The sequence below is a fragment of the Morchella importuna genome (assembly GCF_003444635.1).
Source record: "Morchella importuna strain M04M26 chromosome Unknown Morimp01GS006, whole genome shotgun sequence".
Classification (NCBI taxonomy): Eukaryota; Fungi; Ascomycota; class Pezizomycetes; order Pezizales; family Morchellaceae; genus Morchella; species Morchella importuna.
Genome location: NW_025763403.1, coordinates 759723 through 778433, shown reverse-complemented (window position 1 = coordinate 778433; position 18711 = coordinate 759723). Strand labels below are relative to the sequence as shown.

At 46.8% G+C, this 18711-nt stretch overlaps 2 protein-coding genes across 2 annotated transcripts; one reads left to right on the top strand and one right to left on the bottom strand.

Annotated features, from left to right (window-relative positions):
- Positions 1–4062: 4062 nt before the first annotated feature.
- Positions 4063–4482, bottom strand: LAJ45_03027 (uncharacterized protein; the record flags this gene model as incomplete). Its single annotated transcript, XM_046112617.1, has 1 exon — positions 4063–4482. The coding sequence occupies one exon, from the start codon at positions 4480–4482 to the stop codon at positions 4063–4065; it is 420 nt and encodes a 139-aa protein (XP_045974106.1).
- Positions 4483–10518: 6036 nt separating this feature from the next.
- On the top strand, positions 10519–10927 carry LAJ45_03026 (uncharacterized protein; the record flags this gene model as incomplete). The annotated part of the gene is made up of 2 exons (XM_046112616.1): positions 10519–10809; positions 10865–10927. 2 exons carry the CDS (start codon positions 10519–10521, stop codon positions 10925–10927), a joined length of 354 nt encoding a protein of 117 aa, XP_045974105.1.
- Positions 10928–18711: the final 7784 nt, after the last annotated feature.

The following is an 18711-nucleotide window of genomic DNA, read 5'->3' as shown; positions in this document are numbered from 1 at the left end:
TTTTCATTATATTGAGGATTGTTTTGAGCCTTTTTAGCTCCGGGGTCCACCATTTCTTCGATTTGATATGTCCTTGGCTCCATGGAGTGACTTGATCTATTAACTTGTCTATATGTTCAAATATAAAGTCGACTGATTGCTTTGTATGGTTTTGGGATTCCCATGCTTCGGCGTGGAGGTGGAGGCCTGAGATGTTTTCTTCCAGTTTCTCTCAGTTTGTTCGGTGCCATAGCCTTCTGCGGGTATGGGGGGATTTTTTATTCGTAGTTGTATTATGGTTTTTCTGTGGTCGGAGCCTGCCACATGGCGGTCGATGTTCCAGCAGACGTCGTAGTCAAGGATTGGTCCTTTGACTATTGTCAGGTCGATGATGGTCCGTCTGTTGTTTCTGGGAAAGGGGGTGAATTCGCCTGGTTCGTTGAGTAGGGATAGCTTCTGTCGGTCGATCCATCCGTTTAATTTCTTGGAAACAGATTTGTCAGCTCTGATCGTACTGGTGTAATCGTGGGATCTGTGTCCATACCAGAGTTGGTGGTGGCTGTTGAAGTCTCCCATGACGAGGCAGTTTTGGATGGTAGTTATTTGTCGGGAGATTTCCGTGAAGGGTCCGCTTCATCCCGGTGAATATATGTTGAGCATTTGTGTTTTTTGGCTCTGGATTTCCACCGTGACGGAGAGGATGAAATTGATGTGGGTGTAATGGTGTTTATGTTTTAGGTTGGCATGTTTCCTGATGTATGTGGCAGCTTTGGTGCCCTTGTTCCTGGCTGTGAATAGGTAGAAGATGGGGGATTCCGGTGGTTGGCCGTCTTTGTTGTCCATGGTTCTTGTAACAAAAGAAAGAGTATGTTATGGTCCTGTTCTGCTTCCTCCACTACTGACTTTGTTGTGAGCTCATTTTTCGCGCAGTTTAGTTGCTGTGCGATAGCTGTGGTTCTTTTGTTGTAACTCATTGGGAGTTATCCATGGCTGTATCTTCTTGTGGGGGGTTTTCTGCTGAGATGACTATGGGTACTGGTAGTGGGTTCGGATTTGTGTCTGGTCCAAGTTTGTTTGTGATGCGCACCTTAGTTCGTTCTGGGAGGTCAATAATGGTCGGTCTGTTGTTGTTCCTGGTGAAGTGTGTGAATTCGCCTGCTTGGTTGAGTATGGATAACCTTTGTCGGTCGATCCATCTTGTCAGCTTTTTGGATCCAGATTAATCTGCTCTAATCGTGTTGGTGTAGTCGTAGGATCTGTGTCCGTACCAGAGTTGGTGGTGGCAGTTGAAGTCTCCCATGTCAAGGCAATTTTGGATGGTAGTTATTTGTCGGGAGATTTCTGCGAAGGGTTCGCTTCGCCCTGTTGAGTATATGTTGAGGATTTGTGTTTTTTGGCTTTGGATTTCCACCGTGACGGAGATGATGAAGTTGTTGTGGGTGTAGTGATGTTTTGGTTTCAGGTTGGCTTGTTTCCTGATGTATGTAGCGGCTTTGGTGCCTTTGTTGCTGGCTGTGAATAGGTAGAAAAGGGGGGATTCCGGTGGGTGGCCGTCTTTGTTGTTCCATGGTTCTTGTAACAAAAGAAAGAGTATATTGTGGTCCTGTTCTGCTTCCTCCACTACTGACTTTGTTGTTAGCTCATTTTTCGCGCAGTTCAGTTGCTGTGCGATAGCCGTGGTTCTTTTGTTGTAACTCATTGGGAGTTATCCATGGCTGCATCTTTATGTGGGTGGGCTTCTCCTGAGATTACTATTGGTACTGGTAGTGGGTTCGGGTTTGTGTTTGGTGCAAGTTTGTTTGTGATTCGGACTTTGGTTCGTTCTGGGCAGTTGTTATCTGTTGCTTTGTGGGGGGCCTTGCAGTGATAACATCAAATGGGTGTGTGTTAGCATCTGAGGCCTCCGGTGTATTCTGTGCATGGGTGGTCTTTGGTTTGGTGTTCTTCGGCACAGTGTCCGCATCTTCCGTTGGGGTGGGAGCATCGTTCTTGTCTGTGGCCATACTCGAGGCACTTGGAGCATTGGGTTTCTGAGTTTGCTGGGAGATAGTTGTCGATTTTGCAGTTCCTATCAAAGAGGGTGAGGTATCGGAGTCCGAGGTTATCTTTGGTGAATTGTCCGGGGAGGGCAATGATCATTGAGGAGTGGGACTCTCCGATCCTGGCTTCTGGTTTGGATAGCCATCTAGGGATATCTGCCAATTCGACGGTGTTTCCGTAGTTATTTCTGATTTCCGAGGCTAGTAGTTGTCCTGCGTCGAAGGCTTCACCTATGGAGGTGGGGATGACATGGAGGATGAACTTTGACCACCTAGAGTTTATCCGGATGTCGACGAAGGGTATTTTCAGTTCGTTGAGTGTGGTTTCAATTTCTTTTTTGTATTCCAGAACCTTCGTGGCTGGGGTTGCAAATTTTGTTTCCAGTATGATGTTGTTTTTGGTTGTTTTCTGGGCGGCAATTAGTTGGCAGTCAGGGTCCTAGATTTTTGCATTAATCTTGGCTCTAATATCCGATGGGGTGACTGTCAGTTCCTTGTTTGTCTCAACTACGATCTCCCAGTTGAGTTTAGTGATTTCAGGTTTGAACAGGAGGTCTGCTTTGGGTTTGGTGTTCCTTTTCTTGGTGACCATAGTGAATTCCGAGTTCGAGGAATTTGTAGCGGCAGCAGCGTAGGATTTCTGTGCTGATAGGTTGACTGGGTTGGGTAGGTTGGGCGGGTTGACCGGGTTGGCTCTGGCTGGTGTCCTATTCTCTGGGGGGGGAACTTGGCGGGTTTGGGGGAGAGCGGGTGGCGGAACGCGTATGGTTACTTGTGCGGGGCCGGGGCGTTTGAGGAGGAGGGAGGTTTGGTGTTGCATCCTGTGTAGCTTTTCGGATTGTTTGTCTTAGTTCTTTGTCATTTTGAATAGCTGTTTTCCCAAGATATCGACAGTATGTTTCAGAGCCTCGTTTTGTTGGATTAAGAGTTCGTGGCTGCTGTTGATTTTGTTATTGGTTTGGTCGATTGAGTGTTTGAGTGGTTCGATTGCGACGGTTAGTGCATTTCTGACAACCCAAAGGATATATTTCAGGTCCATTCTGGCGTGGGTTTCTTCTGGGACAATGATTGGGTGGATGTAGTCAAATCTGGGGGCGTACGGTTCCGTATATTGCGCGTGTTCTGCAAAAATAGAGAAGGGCTCATTGTTCATGATCTGGGTTTGTTCAATGGTGGTGGATTGGGTTTGTTGCGGGTGTTGGGTGGGTTGGGTCTGGGTGTCAGCGAAGTGGGGAGGTGCTGGGGTGCCCAGGGGGGGTGCCCCCACGAACCATGAGCTGAGTGAAGCTTGTTGGGACATTACTGATGTCCCGGAGCGGTTTGGGACGGGGGAGACCTCTGAGAGGATTCTCTTTCTGCCGGCAAGGTTTGGGGGGGTAGTTGGTTGAGAGTTTGTTGGCGATGCCAGTTTGTTGTTGTTGTCGCAAGTTTGTTTGTTCTCGCGTAGCAGGTATTTTTGGTGAGGGGTGAGGAGTTCACAACTTAGGAACTAGAGCGTGAATAACTTCGCGTACGAACAGATATGCGATAAGATACCAATAGATTACGCGGTCTATTGACATACAGGATCGTGTTCGAGTAAAAGTTTTAACGAGAGTGCAGGCCAAAAGTATTGTTTGATCGAAAGTTTTGGTGTTGCGAGGGTAAAATACAAGAGGTTGCGTGAGAAGAAGAAGAACGGAAAGGAAACAAGAAATGGCACGAGACAAAACCTCTTTATATATCCAATACCCCTGTTTGATGATGACTCATACTTTCGCGTAATAGAAACTAAAAGAACATAATAGAAATCCCCATTACAAATCCTAATCCCGCTACGCAATACCTCCTGTTCCTATTCCAATATATTACCTAACCGAACTACATAGCTGCCGTTACAAGAACCGCCTGCAGCCGTAAGCCCCGCTTCCAATTCTATTTCGGATGAGACACCCAATAGTAAGCGTGCCGGCACAATAGTATAATACTGGTATGGTAACACGCTGGCCCCACACTACCCGATACCTTTCTATGCTTGTCCTTCCGTTACCCGACAATCCTCGCATCACAACCCGTCACTCTTATTCCTCACTATCCTAAACTCTCTAGAACAGTGTTCCGAAGTTCTTGTAACACATACCATGTGTATGGACTTGACAATTGGCATTGTCGGTTTCCCGTTCTTCTTCATCTTGAGATGGCTCATATCTGTTGTATTCTTCGCCATATCGTACTCCACCGGCTTAAAGGGTTTAAGAACAAGTAGATCGGATCCAGACCCTGGAGTTTGTGTAGCTAAGATGATGTAGAGTGTGGAATCAACATCCTGTGCAACGTCGAAAGCAAACGCTTTGTAGCCTTGATCAAGTTTGAGATCGCCTGGGTCAAACAGGATTCCAATGATGGGACGTTGCGGTGGACTTGGTCGAAGAAAAACAATAAGAGTGAGGTAACCGGCGTGAAATTTTTCTCTGACGTTACCCATGAGGTGTGGTGTAAGTGCATATATTATCTGATGTTTCCAATGCTGAATAATTGGGAGCAATGGATAATCTGACGAAAGGTAACTATACCTACAATTATTTATTAGGTGATACAAACAATACGATAAGTGTCACTCCAGGCACCGAGGTGGTGAAAATATCTGGTTATACCAGTGTTAAGGAGAAGGTAAACACCCATGTCATTGGTGCGGGCCAGGGTTATGAGTACGTATTTTATCACTCCACCCCGCTCGCCCCACCCCCCTTTTATTTTTACATAATAAGATATGGGCACCTTCTTATGAATTCTGTAACAGAGCGGTCGCCACTGTATCATGGGAAATACATATGATCCTTGTCTCCGTCAATAAGGGTGGCTTGGAGATAGATCTCAGACTACCGCCTGGCAAGAGCGAAATGTTTACCTTCAATGAATATCAGGCTAGTATGCCTTGGAGTGGTCATAAGAATGAGGCAAGTAATTATGTGAATCGCTGAAAGCGCATGTTTGGAAGATGGACTTGGAGGATATGAAGAAACAACTACAGAGCGCACTTGGGGGAACCGCCAAATTCATCTTGCTGGGCGCAGATAATTTCCTTTTCAAGAATGCCATATTTAACAACAATGGAGACTTGTTACTAGAACTTGGCTATAACGGGTAAGTTCTTCGCTGCTTCATGCATATATGTGTGGAAGGCTAACGTTTCTTCAACGAAGGGTTTCTTAAATACCGCCAGACTGAACAAAACGGGGCATACGGCTTCCATTTGAGGCGGGGCTACTACTAGCTTGGCCTAGACAGCTAGTGAGTGGTTTGTATTTTGGAGTTTTGTAGTGCTTTGCTGCATGTAGTGGAGGTGATAGTTGAATGGTTTGATCTCAAGAATAATTTTTTAGTATTCAGAGAGTATCTGTACTGCACAAATGAAATATAGCTTCTTAAATCCTCTCATCATAGCCTACGGTTATAAGGTTACAAGTATCAAGCAGCCGGCATACATGACTTATATATTTCTGTGGGTGAGTCTTTTTAAAATGGTTACCAGTCATTGTAAATTAGAATTAATGATATGCAATACCTATAGTATAACAATAATAATCACTGTATATATTGGTATATAACGAGCCAGCTAGCACCTTGAGACAAGCAGGATGTGATAAATACACGGACATATGTGTATGTAGTTCCGAAGACACTAGCGCCATGGCGCCAAGTAGAATATTGGGCTCAGATTACAAGTACATGTATGTATTAGAGAGTATTTCCCAACCGTCAATTTCAACTGCAGTTGTCAAGTTTAGATTTTTAGCAGGAAGGCGCCGCCCTGGGTGCGTTTGTACTGTAAGATACAACCAAAAGGATATTAACACATAGCCACATGCGCATATATATATAGAACTTAGGCTGAGTGACACCTTGAGATCCTTCTCCCTCACACCCACTTCATGAGATGGATCGATCTCTTTCGAATGGATCGAAAACTCACGATGGACTCAATTGAAAGCTTTCCCCTCATCTATCGAGCCACTCGAAGTAATTCGGCACCTAAACCGGCATCTCTTTCATCATCGGAATTATCAACTGCGCGCTGAGCGAATGCAAACATATAGGCATAGACGTATAATACCTGTATCAACTTAAAAATTACCTTGCTTCCCGTTTGTGCCCTAGGCTTTCAATCTCTACCAACCTACTAGTTATTCTATTTATAACTGATGACTCAGTTAATAATAACGCTTCCAACTTAGCAAAAAAGTCTACTTTATGATATACCAATTATTTTACCTATAAGATTACTCGACCATCTCAACTTGTGCCTGGCCCTATCTACTTAAGAGACTAAAATAGGTAAAAGCGGCTCCCATGAGATAGATTTATAACAGGGGACTCTTCCCAAGCGGACACTCACTGATTTGCGATCGATCACTTATATATCGCTTGATGAACATGTCGGGAAAGGCGGGGAAGTTGCGTGCATGTATTCTGCACTCCTGTCTACGATTACAGCCTACTGATTTCGTCGTCTATGACTAGGTTTTACCCCGCAGCGAAGCCTAGTTACAAATTAATATCTATTGTTAGTAAGGCCAGTTTCAGAGAAAACTACCTTGAGCAAGCCTTGGAACCTATAAAACGCGGAGAATCACAGATCATAAATGGGTGATTCCAAATGCGAAAAAAATGTACTGTAATTCACCGGATGATATCTAAGCCTAGTTTGTCTTCTATCATTGGCCAAAAGTCCCCTTCCTTCAACGACCAATGTCGCCTACACCGCGGGTTAATCGCCTTGCAACACAACCACAGATGAAAAAGTCAAGAGGTGTTATATCTATGATTCTCTATGCTTGTACTATCTCAGGTTTTAATATGGACTCAATCGCAGGTATTTGAGCGCTTAGTCATTGTGGCCTATTCGATTGGGTGGTTGTAACAGCTGCGCAGAGCGTCCGGTTAATTTTGGCAACTCGCAATAGGGTGAGCCGGTCCTGGATAGTGAACGATAGCAGTTAATTAGCTTATCCCTAAGTGGTCAGTCCCAATAGAAATAGTGACAGAACTAGATATGGTTATGTATGCTCAGCTGAAAGCAGTTACTGTCCATTCTCTCCCTGGGAGGGCGGAGCTCTCTAGCGTTTTATAAGAAATTAACCTCGAGTATAGAACAAACGAGAACTGCGTTAGGCAGAGAATGGCTACTATATCTGGTTCGGTCACTATTTCGATTGGGGCTGACCGCCCAAGGGATAGGGGTCGGTCTGCTCCAAGGGAGGCTTATTAGATGTGCCTACGCCGATAATCATCCTGCAGATGCCTAGCTCGCGAAGACATTGGGTCCCTACTGGAATCATAGTGTTCGAACCCATATGTATAATATAATTGAGTTCTCGAGATATATGTACAGTCGGGGTACAGAAGTTTTGGTAATATCACTCGGCAACGGCATCGCCTCATGATTTTGAGGATTCTCTACCCCGCTCCAACATGTTACCACTCAACGATGCCAGGGCCAGAACAGAAAAGGTTGACGGAGAGGGTAGGTTATCTGATTTTGAAAAGGGTCAGATAACTGCCCTTTGGGATGAGTTCAAAAGTGTCGGAAAAATTCTTCCTCGCCTCAGACACCCCCACACATACACAACTGTCCATAATTTCATCCATCGATATTTCCTTCGTAATTCAACCAAAAATGCTCCAGTTACCGGCAGACCTAAGAAAATGAATGGCCGGAACTGCAACAGACTTTTTACCACTGCAACAGAAAATAGATCCAAGTCTTTTCGAGAGTTAATGGATGATCTGGCACCTGAGGTGTCAATTCGTATGGTAAAGCGTCATCTACACTCCCGAGGAGTTAGGAAGTGGAGAGCAGCCAGATGACTGGCCTGGGCTATCGAGTACAGATATTGGACTGCTGAAGACTGGAGTGCCATCATAGTAGGGAGTGATGAATGTTCAGTAGAAAAGAGCAAAGATCCTAGGGTTATATGGATGTTTCGTTCTTGATGGTAAAGATGGACAAAAGATTGTATTAGCCCCGACTCGAAAAGTAGTGAGGTGAAATTGATGGTGTGGGGTTGTTTTTGGGGGAGAAACCGTGGCACATTTGTTCCTATCGGCATCAAAATTAGCAATCAATTTGTGTACACTCACCTGTTGGAGACATTCTTTGGACCTGTCTAGTATAGACGGGTACAGCAAATCATTGGAGACACAGTTTTTGTCCAAAATAATTCCCCAGTACATAAAGCATACACCCCTACATCAGCAAGATTGTACATTTTCATATGTCTCCCAACAGTCTCTTGGGTCTTCTGGGGTTCCCCTAAGACCTCAAAACGGATTTTAATTCTCTGGAGACACAAGAGACACTTTACAGAGTTTGTTGAGCTTGCTGATGTATGATTTGGTTGGAGGTCAAGAACATTGAATATGAGGAATGGCCATTATATTCACCTGACATGAATCCTATCGAACATTTATGGAAAAGGCTGAAAAATACGAGTAAACTGCATTCCCTATACCCAGATATTCCAAATACAATATGCAGGCCTGAGGCAGTGAGGGTGAGACTATCAGAAGTCCTTCCTTTAGTTTGGGAGGAAATAGAGCTTGATTTCCTTCAACGGCTTTCATACTCAATGGTAGATAGAGTACAGGCTGTAATTGAGGTAGAAGAGTGGTATACCAAATATTAGATGGCAATCATGCATATGAACGAAGATGTAATTCAACATAATTTATATTTTCTATCTAAAGTACCTCCAACTCATATTTGAAGTCTTTGTTATCACTTTTGGTTGGGATCATATAGGTGAGTTGAGGTGTCGATGTTGGTTGCCATCCCCAAATCTTCACCACTTACCAAAACTTTTGTCCGAGTACTATATATATACAGCGTGTCGTCAGTCGTGATCGTCAGGTTTGCAATGCAACGCGTGCGCGCAACCAAATTCCATCATGACGACGATATTGCGCAACAGCCAGTGCTGAGCAAACCTCGCAAATCAGCTAGAGGGGAGTGGCCAGAGGGGGCACTATAGCAGGGAATTGGAATGAAGCGTATTGGGGCTCCCTATTCCACAATTGCCAAAATCCTCAAACTGCGCAAGTCAACCCTTGCCAATGCAATGGCAAGGTATAAGAAGACTGGTCAGGTTAAATCCACAACCAGGCATGAGGGACACAAAATAACTACTGTTAGAGATGATAGACAGCTTCTCATCTCCAGTAAACATGAGAGAGAAATCTCATATCAACAACTCCGACAGGAATTCGCAGTCAAACTCTCGGCCAGAACAATCAGGAGGAGGCTAGATACATTTGGGGTCCACAAGCACATTATGGCTGAGAGACCCAAATTGACCCCATATGATGCAAAAAGGATACTGCGGTGGTGTATTAGACACAGGAATTGGGATATAAGAAGATGCAGGAGAGTGGTGTGGAGTGATGAGTGCAGTGTTGAGAAATATGCAAATCCATATATCTCTTGGGCATTCAGAACTGCAAAGGAAAAATGGCTTCCTGAGTGTATTAATGGTGCTAGAAAGTCAGGAAGGGTATCTAAAATGATGTGTGCATGATATGCCGGGGAATTGAAGGGGACCTGTAATGGAGTTATGGTGGGAGAAGGGGAGAGGACAGATGCAGAGGCATATGTCAGTACTCTTGAGTTCTGTCTCCTGGATTTTTTGGCAGAGCTACAGGAGAAGGGTATCAGACCAATCTTCATACATGATAATGCTAGCGTACATACCGCCAGCCTTACAACTCAATGGTTGGAGCAGCATGGGGTTGAAGTTCTTGAGGACTGGCCTGCCTATTCACCTGATTTAAACCCCATTGACCATGTTTGGGTACACTTCAAGAGACTCTACCATCAGTACTAGCCCCATTTAGTATATGATACTAGATCACCTCAAGTAATTAAGCCCCTCATGGAGGAAGTTTTTATTCATTGTTGGGAACTGTTACCTGATGAGTTATTTGGTATGTTGGTTGAAAGTATGCATAGGAGAATTGAGGCTGTTATAAAGGCAAGGGGTTCGTACACAAAATATTAAATCTCAAATTATTTTTATTTATTGTAACGGCAATATTGCATTTCGGCTAAGGTGATAGATTGGATTGGGAAGAGGAGGTATTGCGCGGTTGAACTATGATTTGTAATGGGGTTTCTGTTATGTTCTTTCGGTTTCCATTATGCGGGGCATTAGTCATTAATGGACTAGGAGTTGGATATATAAGGGGGCGTTGTCTCGTGCCTTTTGATGTTTTCCTTCCTTTCCTCTTCTTCTCACGGAACCTCTTGTGTCTACTCCACGAATATTACTTTTGTTCTACGTCTCATCATAGGGTTCAACTAGTTGTCATACTAGGTAGAGCCGCTCCATAGCCCATAGCCTTGAATACCTATTGCCACGTTCTCGCCTCGGTTGTATTCCTTGGCACCCTAGTCCCTACGTCCATAGACACCCGTTACACTAGGTTCCGTCTTCTATTGTCAACCAATACAACACCATAGTCTACCATGGCGGCACATCTCCCTATTGATTATCAGCAGCTAAGCAATGACCTTCAGACCTTTTTTCAAGAACATCCAGAGGTGGATGGCAGTGTTGGAATAGAAGCCTATGCACTTCTTCAACGGACACAACATGGCCTTGCTCAGTATGCAACGGACTTACAGGAGGTGGAGAGGGAGGCTGGAAATGCAAGGGAAATGTTTGAACGAGATCTAGCCGCTGCCAGGGCCCACCGAGTTGCTGTTGAAGTGGTTGCCCCTGATGAAGAACCAATCGGAGAAGATAATGCCCCACCGGTACCTCCAGTTCCACCTGTTCCAGTAGTTACCCAACGGTCGGAAAAACTCCCAGACCCTGAAGTGTTTAGGGGAGATCGCGATCGAGAAAGACTACACCTATTCAAGCAACAGATGAGGATCAAGTGTTTGGGGAAATGGCCAGTCCTAAGCGATAATTCTGTAGCGTTTAAACTGATGATATTGTAAACCGGATTCCCTTAACTTGATGGTTGATACCCTCAAGTCTTCGGAAAATCCTGCCCTATTTATACATGTTGGAACCTATGCCAAGGCCCGCTTTCTAATACTAACTGATACAACGATAATAGAATATGATAACGCCTCCGAAGATAACCCAGATAGAAAAGCGCCCCCGCATAGTTCCGTCCTCCATTCTAAATCTGACACGTAACCATGAACCTTGCAATTGCCAGTCATCGGGTTGTATCGTACTATTGTCCTAGACCTACTTCCCTAAGTAGAACAGCCTGCAGCCGTAAGCCCCGCCTCCTATTCTATTTCGGGTGAGACACCCAATAGTAAGCGTGCCGTCACAATAGTATAATGCTAGTGTGGTAACACCGCGTGCCCCCACACTACCCGATACCTTTCTATGCTTGTCCTTCCGTTACCCGACCGTCCTCGCATCACAACCCGTCACTCGTATTCCTCACTGTCCTAAGCCTTTAGAACAGTGTTCCGTAATTCCTGTAACACTACTCCCCCTTCCTAGACGTCGCCCTCGACCGTTAAAACCCTTCTATGATAAAAACCCTGTGGGAAAAGTCATAGAGTAGGGAAAGGTATCGAGCTTAGTCCCGCCTATTCCGTTGTCGTTTGTGAGCCCGGTCATTATCAATCGCTGGGCCTCGACTTCGCGTATGGGGTCGTATGTTCGAGGTTGGCTGGAAATTCTCATCTGCCAATGCCTCCTGTGGCTCGGGTGTTGCCAGTCGCTTTCGTGTATTCTGTTGTCTGGTGGGATCTGGGTCCTCGCGATAGGGTCGCAGCAGAATCTCGTGAAAGACGTCGTGAATCTTCCATTCTACCGGAAGTTCGAGGCGGTAAGCCCGATTGCCTATCACCGCTGAGATCGTGAAGGGTCCTGTAAATTTATCTGACCACTTGGAGTATCCTCCTAGGTTCCGAGTATCCAGTAATACCTTCTGACCGATGGTGAACCGCTGTACTGCTGGTCCTGGCTTTGACGCCATCCTGTCGGAAGTCTTCTGTAGCGTATCTCTCGCTAACTCGTGAGCCGTGATGATCTCATACAAGTAGTTGTTCCCCGTAGCATCTAGTCGTTCGATCTCTGCATCCGTAGGCCAGTCCGTTCGAGGGTGGAAGCCATAATTGCAATAGAACGGTGATTGTCCCGTCGACGTATGCTTCGCATTGTTGTATGCGTATTCGCAGATAGGTAACAGGTCCTTCCATTTCTTGCCTGTTCCTGCTGTATATGCCCGGATATAACCTTCCATGTGCTGTTTGGTCCGTTCTGTCTGGCCATCGGTCTGCGGGTGGAATGATGTTGAGAGCCTTCTACGAATTCCCAAGCTTTCCGTGATGGCCGTCCAGAATGCTGATACGAACTGTGTTTCTCTATCAGAGACGATGCTCCTAGGAAGTCCGTGGAAACGCCAGATGTTTTTGACAAATGCGTTAGCGGTCTGCGCCGCGTTGATTCCCGTCATTGGAATGAAGTGAGCCATTTTCGTAAAACGGTCCACAACTACCAATACGTTACGGAATCCTGACTTCTCCTTTCGCATTTCTACTACGAAATCCATTGAGATATCAGTCCAAGGTGTGGTGGCTAACTCTAGGGGTTGAGGGAGTGACAAGTGTCTCCGACGTTGCTTGGCTCTCTGGCATACATCGCAAGTCTTGACGAAGTTGGCTACATCCGTGGACATTCCTGGCCACCAGTAGTTCCTATCGATCAACTCAAGGGTTTTATCCCTTCCTAGATGCCCCGCTACGGGTCGATCATGATGTTCCTCAATGACCTGCTTGACCGCGTAGCCCGGTACTACCCATCGACCATCGTGGGTGGGGTCATTCGAATCTGGACTCCATTCAGCGGCAGGCTCTACCTTTCCGATAGCAGCCTCCGGTGGTCCGAAGATCTCAAGGTTTGAGTCAGGGAGGTGTTCATCCGGAACCATCCTCCGAACCCATCGTCTTTCCTGTTCATACCAACCCTGTAGTAACTGAGGCAGCTCTACGCTTGGTATGTCGTACCACTGATCCAACTGATTCCATTCCTCTTCGGGATTGCCAATCACCTCAGACCCAGTTTCTACGCTGGTCCGTGATTTTCTGACGAACTGTTCTGCGTTGAGTAGCTGTTTTACGGGCTGCTCAGGCATTACTCCCCCTTCCATCGCGAACTCCGGACGCCTTGTGAGTGCATCTGGCTTGCCGTTCTTTTCGCCTGGTCGGTAATGGATCTTGAAGCGAAAAGGTGCTATCTTCTCGGCCCATCTGGCTTGTCTTCTCGACAACTTCTTGGTCGTTGTGAAATACTGCAGGTTTTGGTGATCCGAATGTATCTGGATAGGGATGTCCGTCCCTTCCAGCCAATGTCTCCAAGTCAAGAGAGCAGAAACTATTGCGAGCATCTCCTTGTCATAGATCTCATAGTTGACCTCTGCCTCGTTGAACTTGCGAGAGTGGTAAGCTATCGGATGTAGAATACCGTCCTCGAACACCTGAGAGAGTACTGCGGCCTCGGCCCAGTCACTCGCATCAGTCTCCACGATTGCTTCGCGGTGTTCGTCATAGTGTCGGAGTATTGGAGCGGACGTAAATCTCCTTTTGAGCTCGTCGAACGCGCCGTGCTGTTCCCTGCCCCATTTCCATACGGCACCTTTCTTCAGGAGATCGGTCATAGGTCTGCAGACCTCAGAGTATCTGTGGATAAACCGTCTTAGGAAATTAGCGAAACCGAGGAAGCACTGAAGTTCCTTGACCTTGGTTGGAGCTAACCATCCCTCGATCGCTTGGACTTTCTTTGGTGATACACGATTCCCTTTTCCTGATAGTATGAATCCCAGGAATTCTACTTCCTGTTGATACCATTCCGTTTTCTCGAGGTTTCCGTATAGATGGTGTCGTCGCAGTCGCTCCAAAACTTCTCGTACCAGCGTCGTATGCTCTTCTCTACTCGTTGAATACATTAAGATGTCATCCAGGTAGACTACTACCCCTTGATCTAGAAGATCCTTGAATATGGTATTGACCATAACCTGAAACGACGCAGGGGCATTGGTCAAGCCGAAAGACATTACCCTATATTCGAAGAGGCCGTATTTTGTTCGGAAAGCGGTTTTCCATTCCTCGCCCTTAGCAATCCTAATCAGGTTATAGCCATTTTTCAGGTCTATCTTCGTGAAGTAGAGTGCTCCTTTCGTTGCGTCGGCCAGCTCATTCATGAGTGGTAGTGGATAGCGGTTCTTGATCGTGATTCCATTCAAGCCGCGAAAGTCGACACATAACCGAAGCTTACCATTAGCTTTCGGAACGAACAGGACGGGTGCCGCTGCTGGGCTAGTGGAGGGGACTACTTTGCCAGAGGGCAGATTTTCGTCCAAATACTCCCGGAGTGACTTATCTTCGGGTGGGGAGAGCGAATAGATCGGTCCCCACGGAGGCTGCTTTCCTTCCATAAGAGGAATGGTATGATCCCATTCAGAGTGGTCAGGTAGTCGAGCGGCTCCTTCCTTGGAGAACACGTTGGCATATTCCTGAAACTCCATCGGTATAGCACTAACGAGAGCCTCGTTTACCGATTCTCTTGCCCAAAAGGGGTGTTGCTCGATCGTCATCTGCTTCTTGGGTGACGCCCTCAACAGCCTGATGACCAGCTCTTCTGGGTCTTGATCGTATATGTCCTCGACTGCTACGAAGCATCCATTGACTATACAGTTGTTGCTATGGAAGCTAACACTGTTGCGTCCCCACTGGATGGTTGGTTGATGCTCCTTGAGCCATCGATGTGGTATAACGAGGTCTTCTCCTGCAAACGAGCCAACCTCACAGGTGATAGCCCTGTCTAGATGGTTGCCGATGCGGAGGGTGAGAGGTTGGGTGAGGTGAGTGCCGGAATTGGGCATAGGGGTACCATCGGCCTGTCTGATGATAAGAGGTTTTGGTCGAGGTTGGGTGGGTATTTTCGCACGGTGGATACAGTCCCAGGACATGATCCAGTCCTCAGTGCCACTGTCTAGGAGTGCATTGACTGTTGCGACATGTTTGGTACTAGTTGCGGGGTGGTCCCAAGAGATTTCGATCTCAAGGCGAGTTTCTTGTGTGTTGGGAGACATGTGGGTGTGTTGGTTTTTGTATTGGTTTTGGATGTGGGTTGGTTCGATGATTTCTTTGTTGAGCGCGGGGTGAGGGGGTTTATATAGAGAGTTCGAGTGTTTGATGAAGATCATGGTACAACACTTACGCACCAGGCGTTTCGGGGTGTAACCCCATCCTCAGAGTGTGTGTAAAGAGAATTGAATTCCGCGCGTGTAACGAAACAAATATAGAGAAGCCCATAACCAACCGATAAAAAATAACCGTAATACATAAATCCTTGTTTTTTTTTGTTTTTTTTTCTTTGTGACCCAACATAGAAAGAAAAATCGCAACATGAGATACCGAAAAATAGAAATACCCAATCAATTTTGATCCTCCAAAGTTGTAATACGTGCCCTAAATGCCTCATTCTGGGGGCCCAATTTCCGCTTCTTTTCACCCTCCCTTCCGTGGTCCTTTCCTCCGGAAGGATTTCGTTTCCTCTTTAAGTCGGTTAACCTGACCTTACTCGTCGCCACGCAATCTTTCGCAAAATGGTTATCTCTGTAACGGAGCCATTTCAACTGTCTGGTGTATGAGTATGTTTAGGGAAGTGGCTAGTGCTAAGCGATAATTCTGTAGCGTTTAAACTGATGATATTGTAAACCGGATTCCCTTGACTTGATGGTTGATGATACCCTCAAGTCTTCGGAGAATCAAGCCCTATTTATACATGTTGGAACCTATACCAAGGCCCGCTTTCTAATACTAACTGACACAACGATAATAGAATAAGATAATGCTCCCGAAGATAACCCAGATAGAAAAGCGCCCCCGCATAGTTCCGTCCTCCATTCTAATTCCGACACGTAACCATGAACCTTGCAATTGCCAGTCATCGGGCTGTACCATACTATTATCCTAGACCTACTTCCCTAAGTAGAACAGCCTACAGCCGTAAGCCCCGCTTCCTATTCTATTCCGGGTGAGGCACCCAATAGTAAGCGTGCCGTCATAATAGTATAACACTAGTGTGGTAACACCGCGTGCTCCCACACTACCCGATACCTTTCTATGCTTGTCCTTTCGTTACCCGACCGTCCTTGCATCACAACCCGTCACTCGTATTCCTCATTGTCCTAAGCCTCTTAGAACAGTGCTCCGTAGTTCCCGTAACACTACTCCCCCTTCCTAGACGTCGCCCTCGACCGTTAAAACCCTTCTATGATAAAAACCCTATGGTAAAAAGTCATAGAGTAGGGAAAGGTATCGAGCTTAGTCTCGCCTGTTCCGTTGTCGTTTATGAGCCCGGTCATGATCGATCGCTGGACCTCGACTTCGCGTATGGGGTCGTATGTTCGAGGTTGGCTGGAAATTCTCGTCTGCCAATGCCTCCTGTGGCTCGGGTGTTACCAGTCGCTTTCGTGTATTTTGTTTTCTGGTGGGATCCGGGTCCTCACGATAGGGTCGCAGCAGCATCTCGTGAAAGACGTCGTGAACCTTCCATTCTACCGGAAGTTCGAGACGGTAAGCCCGATTGCCCACCACTGCTGAAACTGTAAATGGCCCTGTGAACTTCTCCGACCACTTGGAGTATCCTCCTAGGTTCCGAGTGTCCAGCAAGACTTTCTGATTGATAGTGAACCGCTGTACTGCCGGTCCCGGCTTTGACGCCATCCTGTCGAAGGTCTTCTGTAGCGTATCTCTCGCTAACTCATGAGCCGTGATGATCTCATCCAAGTAGTTGTTCCCGTTGGCGTCTAATCGTTCGATCTCTGCATCCGTAGGCCAATCCGTTCGAGGGTGGAAGCCATAATTGCAGTAGAACGGCGATTGTCCCGTCGACGTATGCTTCGAATTGTTGTAGGCGTATTCACAGATAGGTAACAGGTCCTTCCATTTCTTGCCTGTTCCTGCCGTATATGCCCGAATATAACCTTCCATGTGTTGGTTGGTCCGCTCTGTTTGGCCGTCGGTTTGGGGGTGGAAGGAGGTGGAGAGTCTTCTACGAATCCCCAGTCTGTCCGTAATTGCCGCCCAAAATGCTGACACGAACTGCGTTCCTCTGTCTGAGACGATGCTCCTAGGAAGTCCGTGGAAACGCCAGATGTCTTTGACGAATGCGTTGGCGGTTTGTTCCGCGTTGATTCCCGTCATTGGAATGAAGTGAGCCATCTTCGTAAAACGGTCCACGACTACCAATACGTTGCGGAATCCTGATTTCTCCTTAGGCATTTCTACTACGAAATCCATCGAGATATCAGTCCAAGGTGTGGTGGCTAACTCTAGGGGTTGAGGGAGTGACAAGTGTCTCTGACGTTGCTTGGCTCTCTGGCATACATCGCAAGTCTTGACGAAGTTGGCTACATCCGTGGACATTCCTGGCCACCAGTAGTTCCTATCAATCAACTCGAGGGTTTTATCCCTTCCTAGATGCCCCGCTACGGGTCGATCATGATGTTCCTCAATGACCTGCTTGACTGCATAGCCCGGTACTACCCATCGACCATCGTGGGTGGGGTCATTCGAATCGGGACTCCATTCAGCGGCAGGCTCTACCTTTACGATAGCGGCCTCCGGTGGTCCGAAGATCTCAAGGTTTGAGTCAGGGAGGTGTTCATCCGGAACCATCCTCCGAACCCATCGTCTTTCCTGTTCATACCAACCCTGTAGTGGCTGAGGCAGCTCTACGCTCGGTATGTTGTACCACTGATCCAACTGATTCCATTCTTCCTCGGGGTTGCCAATCACTTCGGACCCAGTTTCTACGCTGGTCCGTGATTTTCTGACAAACTGTTCTGCGCTGAGTAGCTGTTTTACGGGTTGCTCACGCATTACTCCCCCTTCCATTGCGAACTCCGGACGCCTTGTAAGTGCATCTGGCTTGCCGTTCTTTTCGCCTGGTCGGTAATGGATCTTGAAGCGAAAAGGTGCTATCTTCTCGGCCCATCTGGCTTGTCTTCTCGACAACTTCTTGGTCGTTGTGAAATACTGCAGGTTTTGGTGATCCGAATGTATCTGGATAGGGATGTCCGTCCCTTCCAGCCAATGTCTCCAAGTCAAGAGAGCAGAAACTATTGCGAGCATCTCCTTGTCGTAGATCTCATAGTTAACCTCTGCCTCGTTGAACTTGCGAGAGTGGTAAGCTACCGGATGTAGGATACCGTCCTCGAACATCTGAGAGAGTACTGCGGCCTCAGCCCAGTCACTCGCATCAGTTTCCACGATTGCTTCGCGGTGCTCGTCATAGTGTCGGAGTATTGGAGCAGACGTAAATCTCCTCTTGAGCTCGTCGAACGCATCTTGCTGTTCCCTGCCCCATTTCCATACGGAACCTTTCTTCAGGAGATCGGTCATGGGTCTGCAAACCTCAGAGTATCGGTGGATGAACCGTCTTAGGAAATTGGCGAATCCGAGGAAGCACTGAAGTTCCTTGACTTTGGTTGGGGCTAACCAGCCTTCGATCGCCTGAACCTTCTTGGGTGATACTCGGTTCCCTTTTCCCGATAGCATGAATCCCAGGAATTCTACCTCCTGTTGATCCCATTCCGTTTTCTCGAGGTTTCCGTATAGATGGTGTCGTCGCAGTCGCTCCAAAACCTCTCGTACAAGAGTCGTATGCTCTTCTCC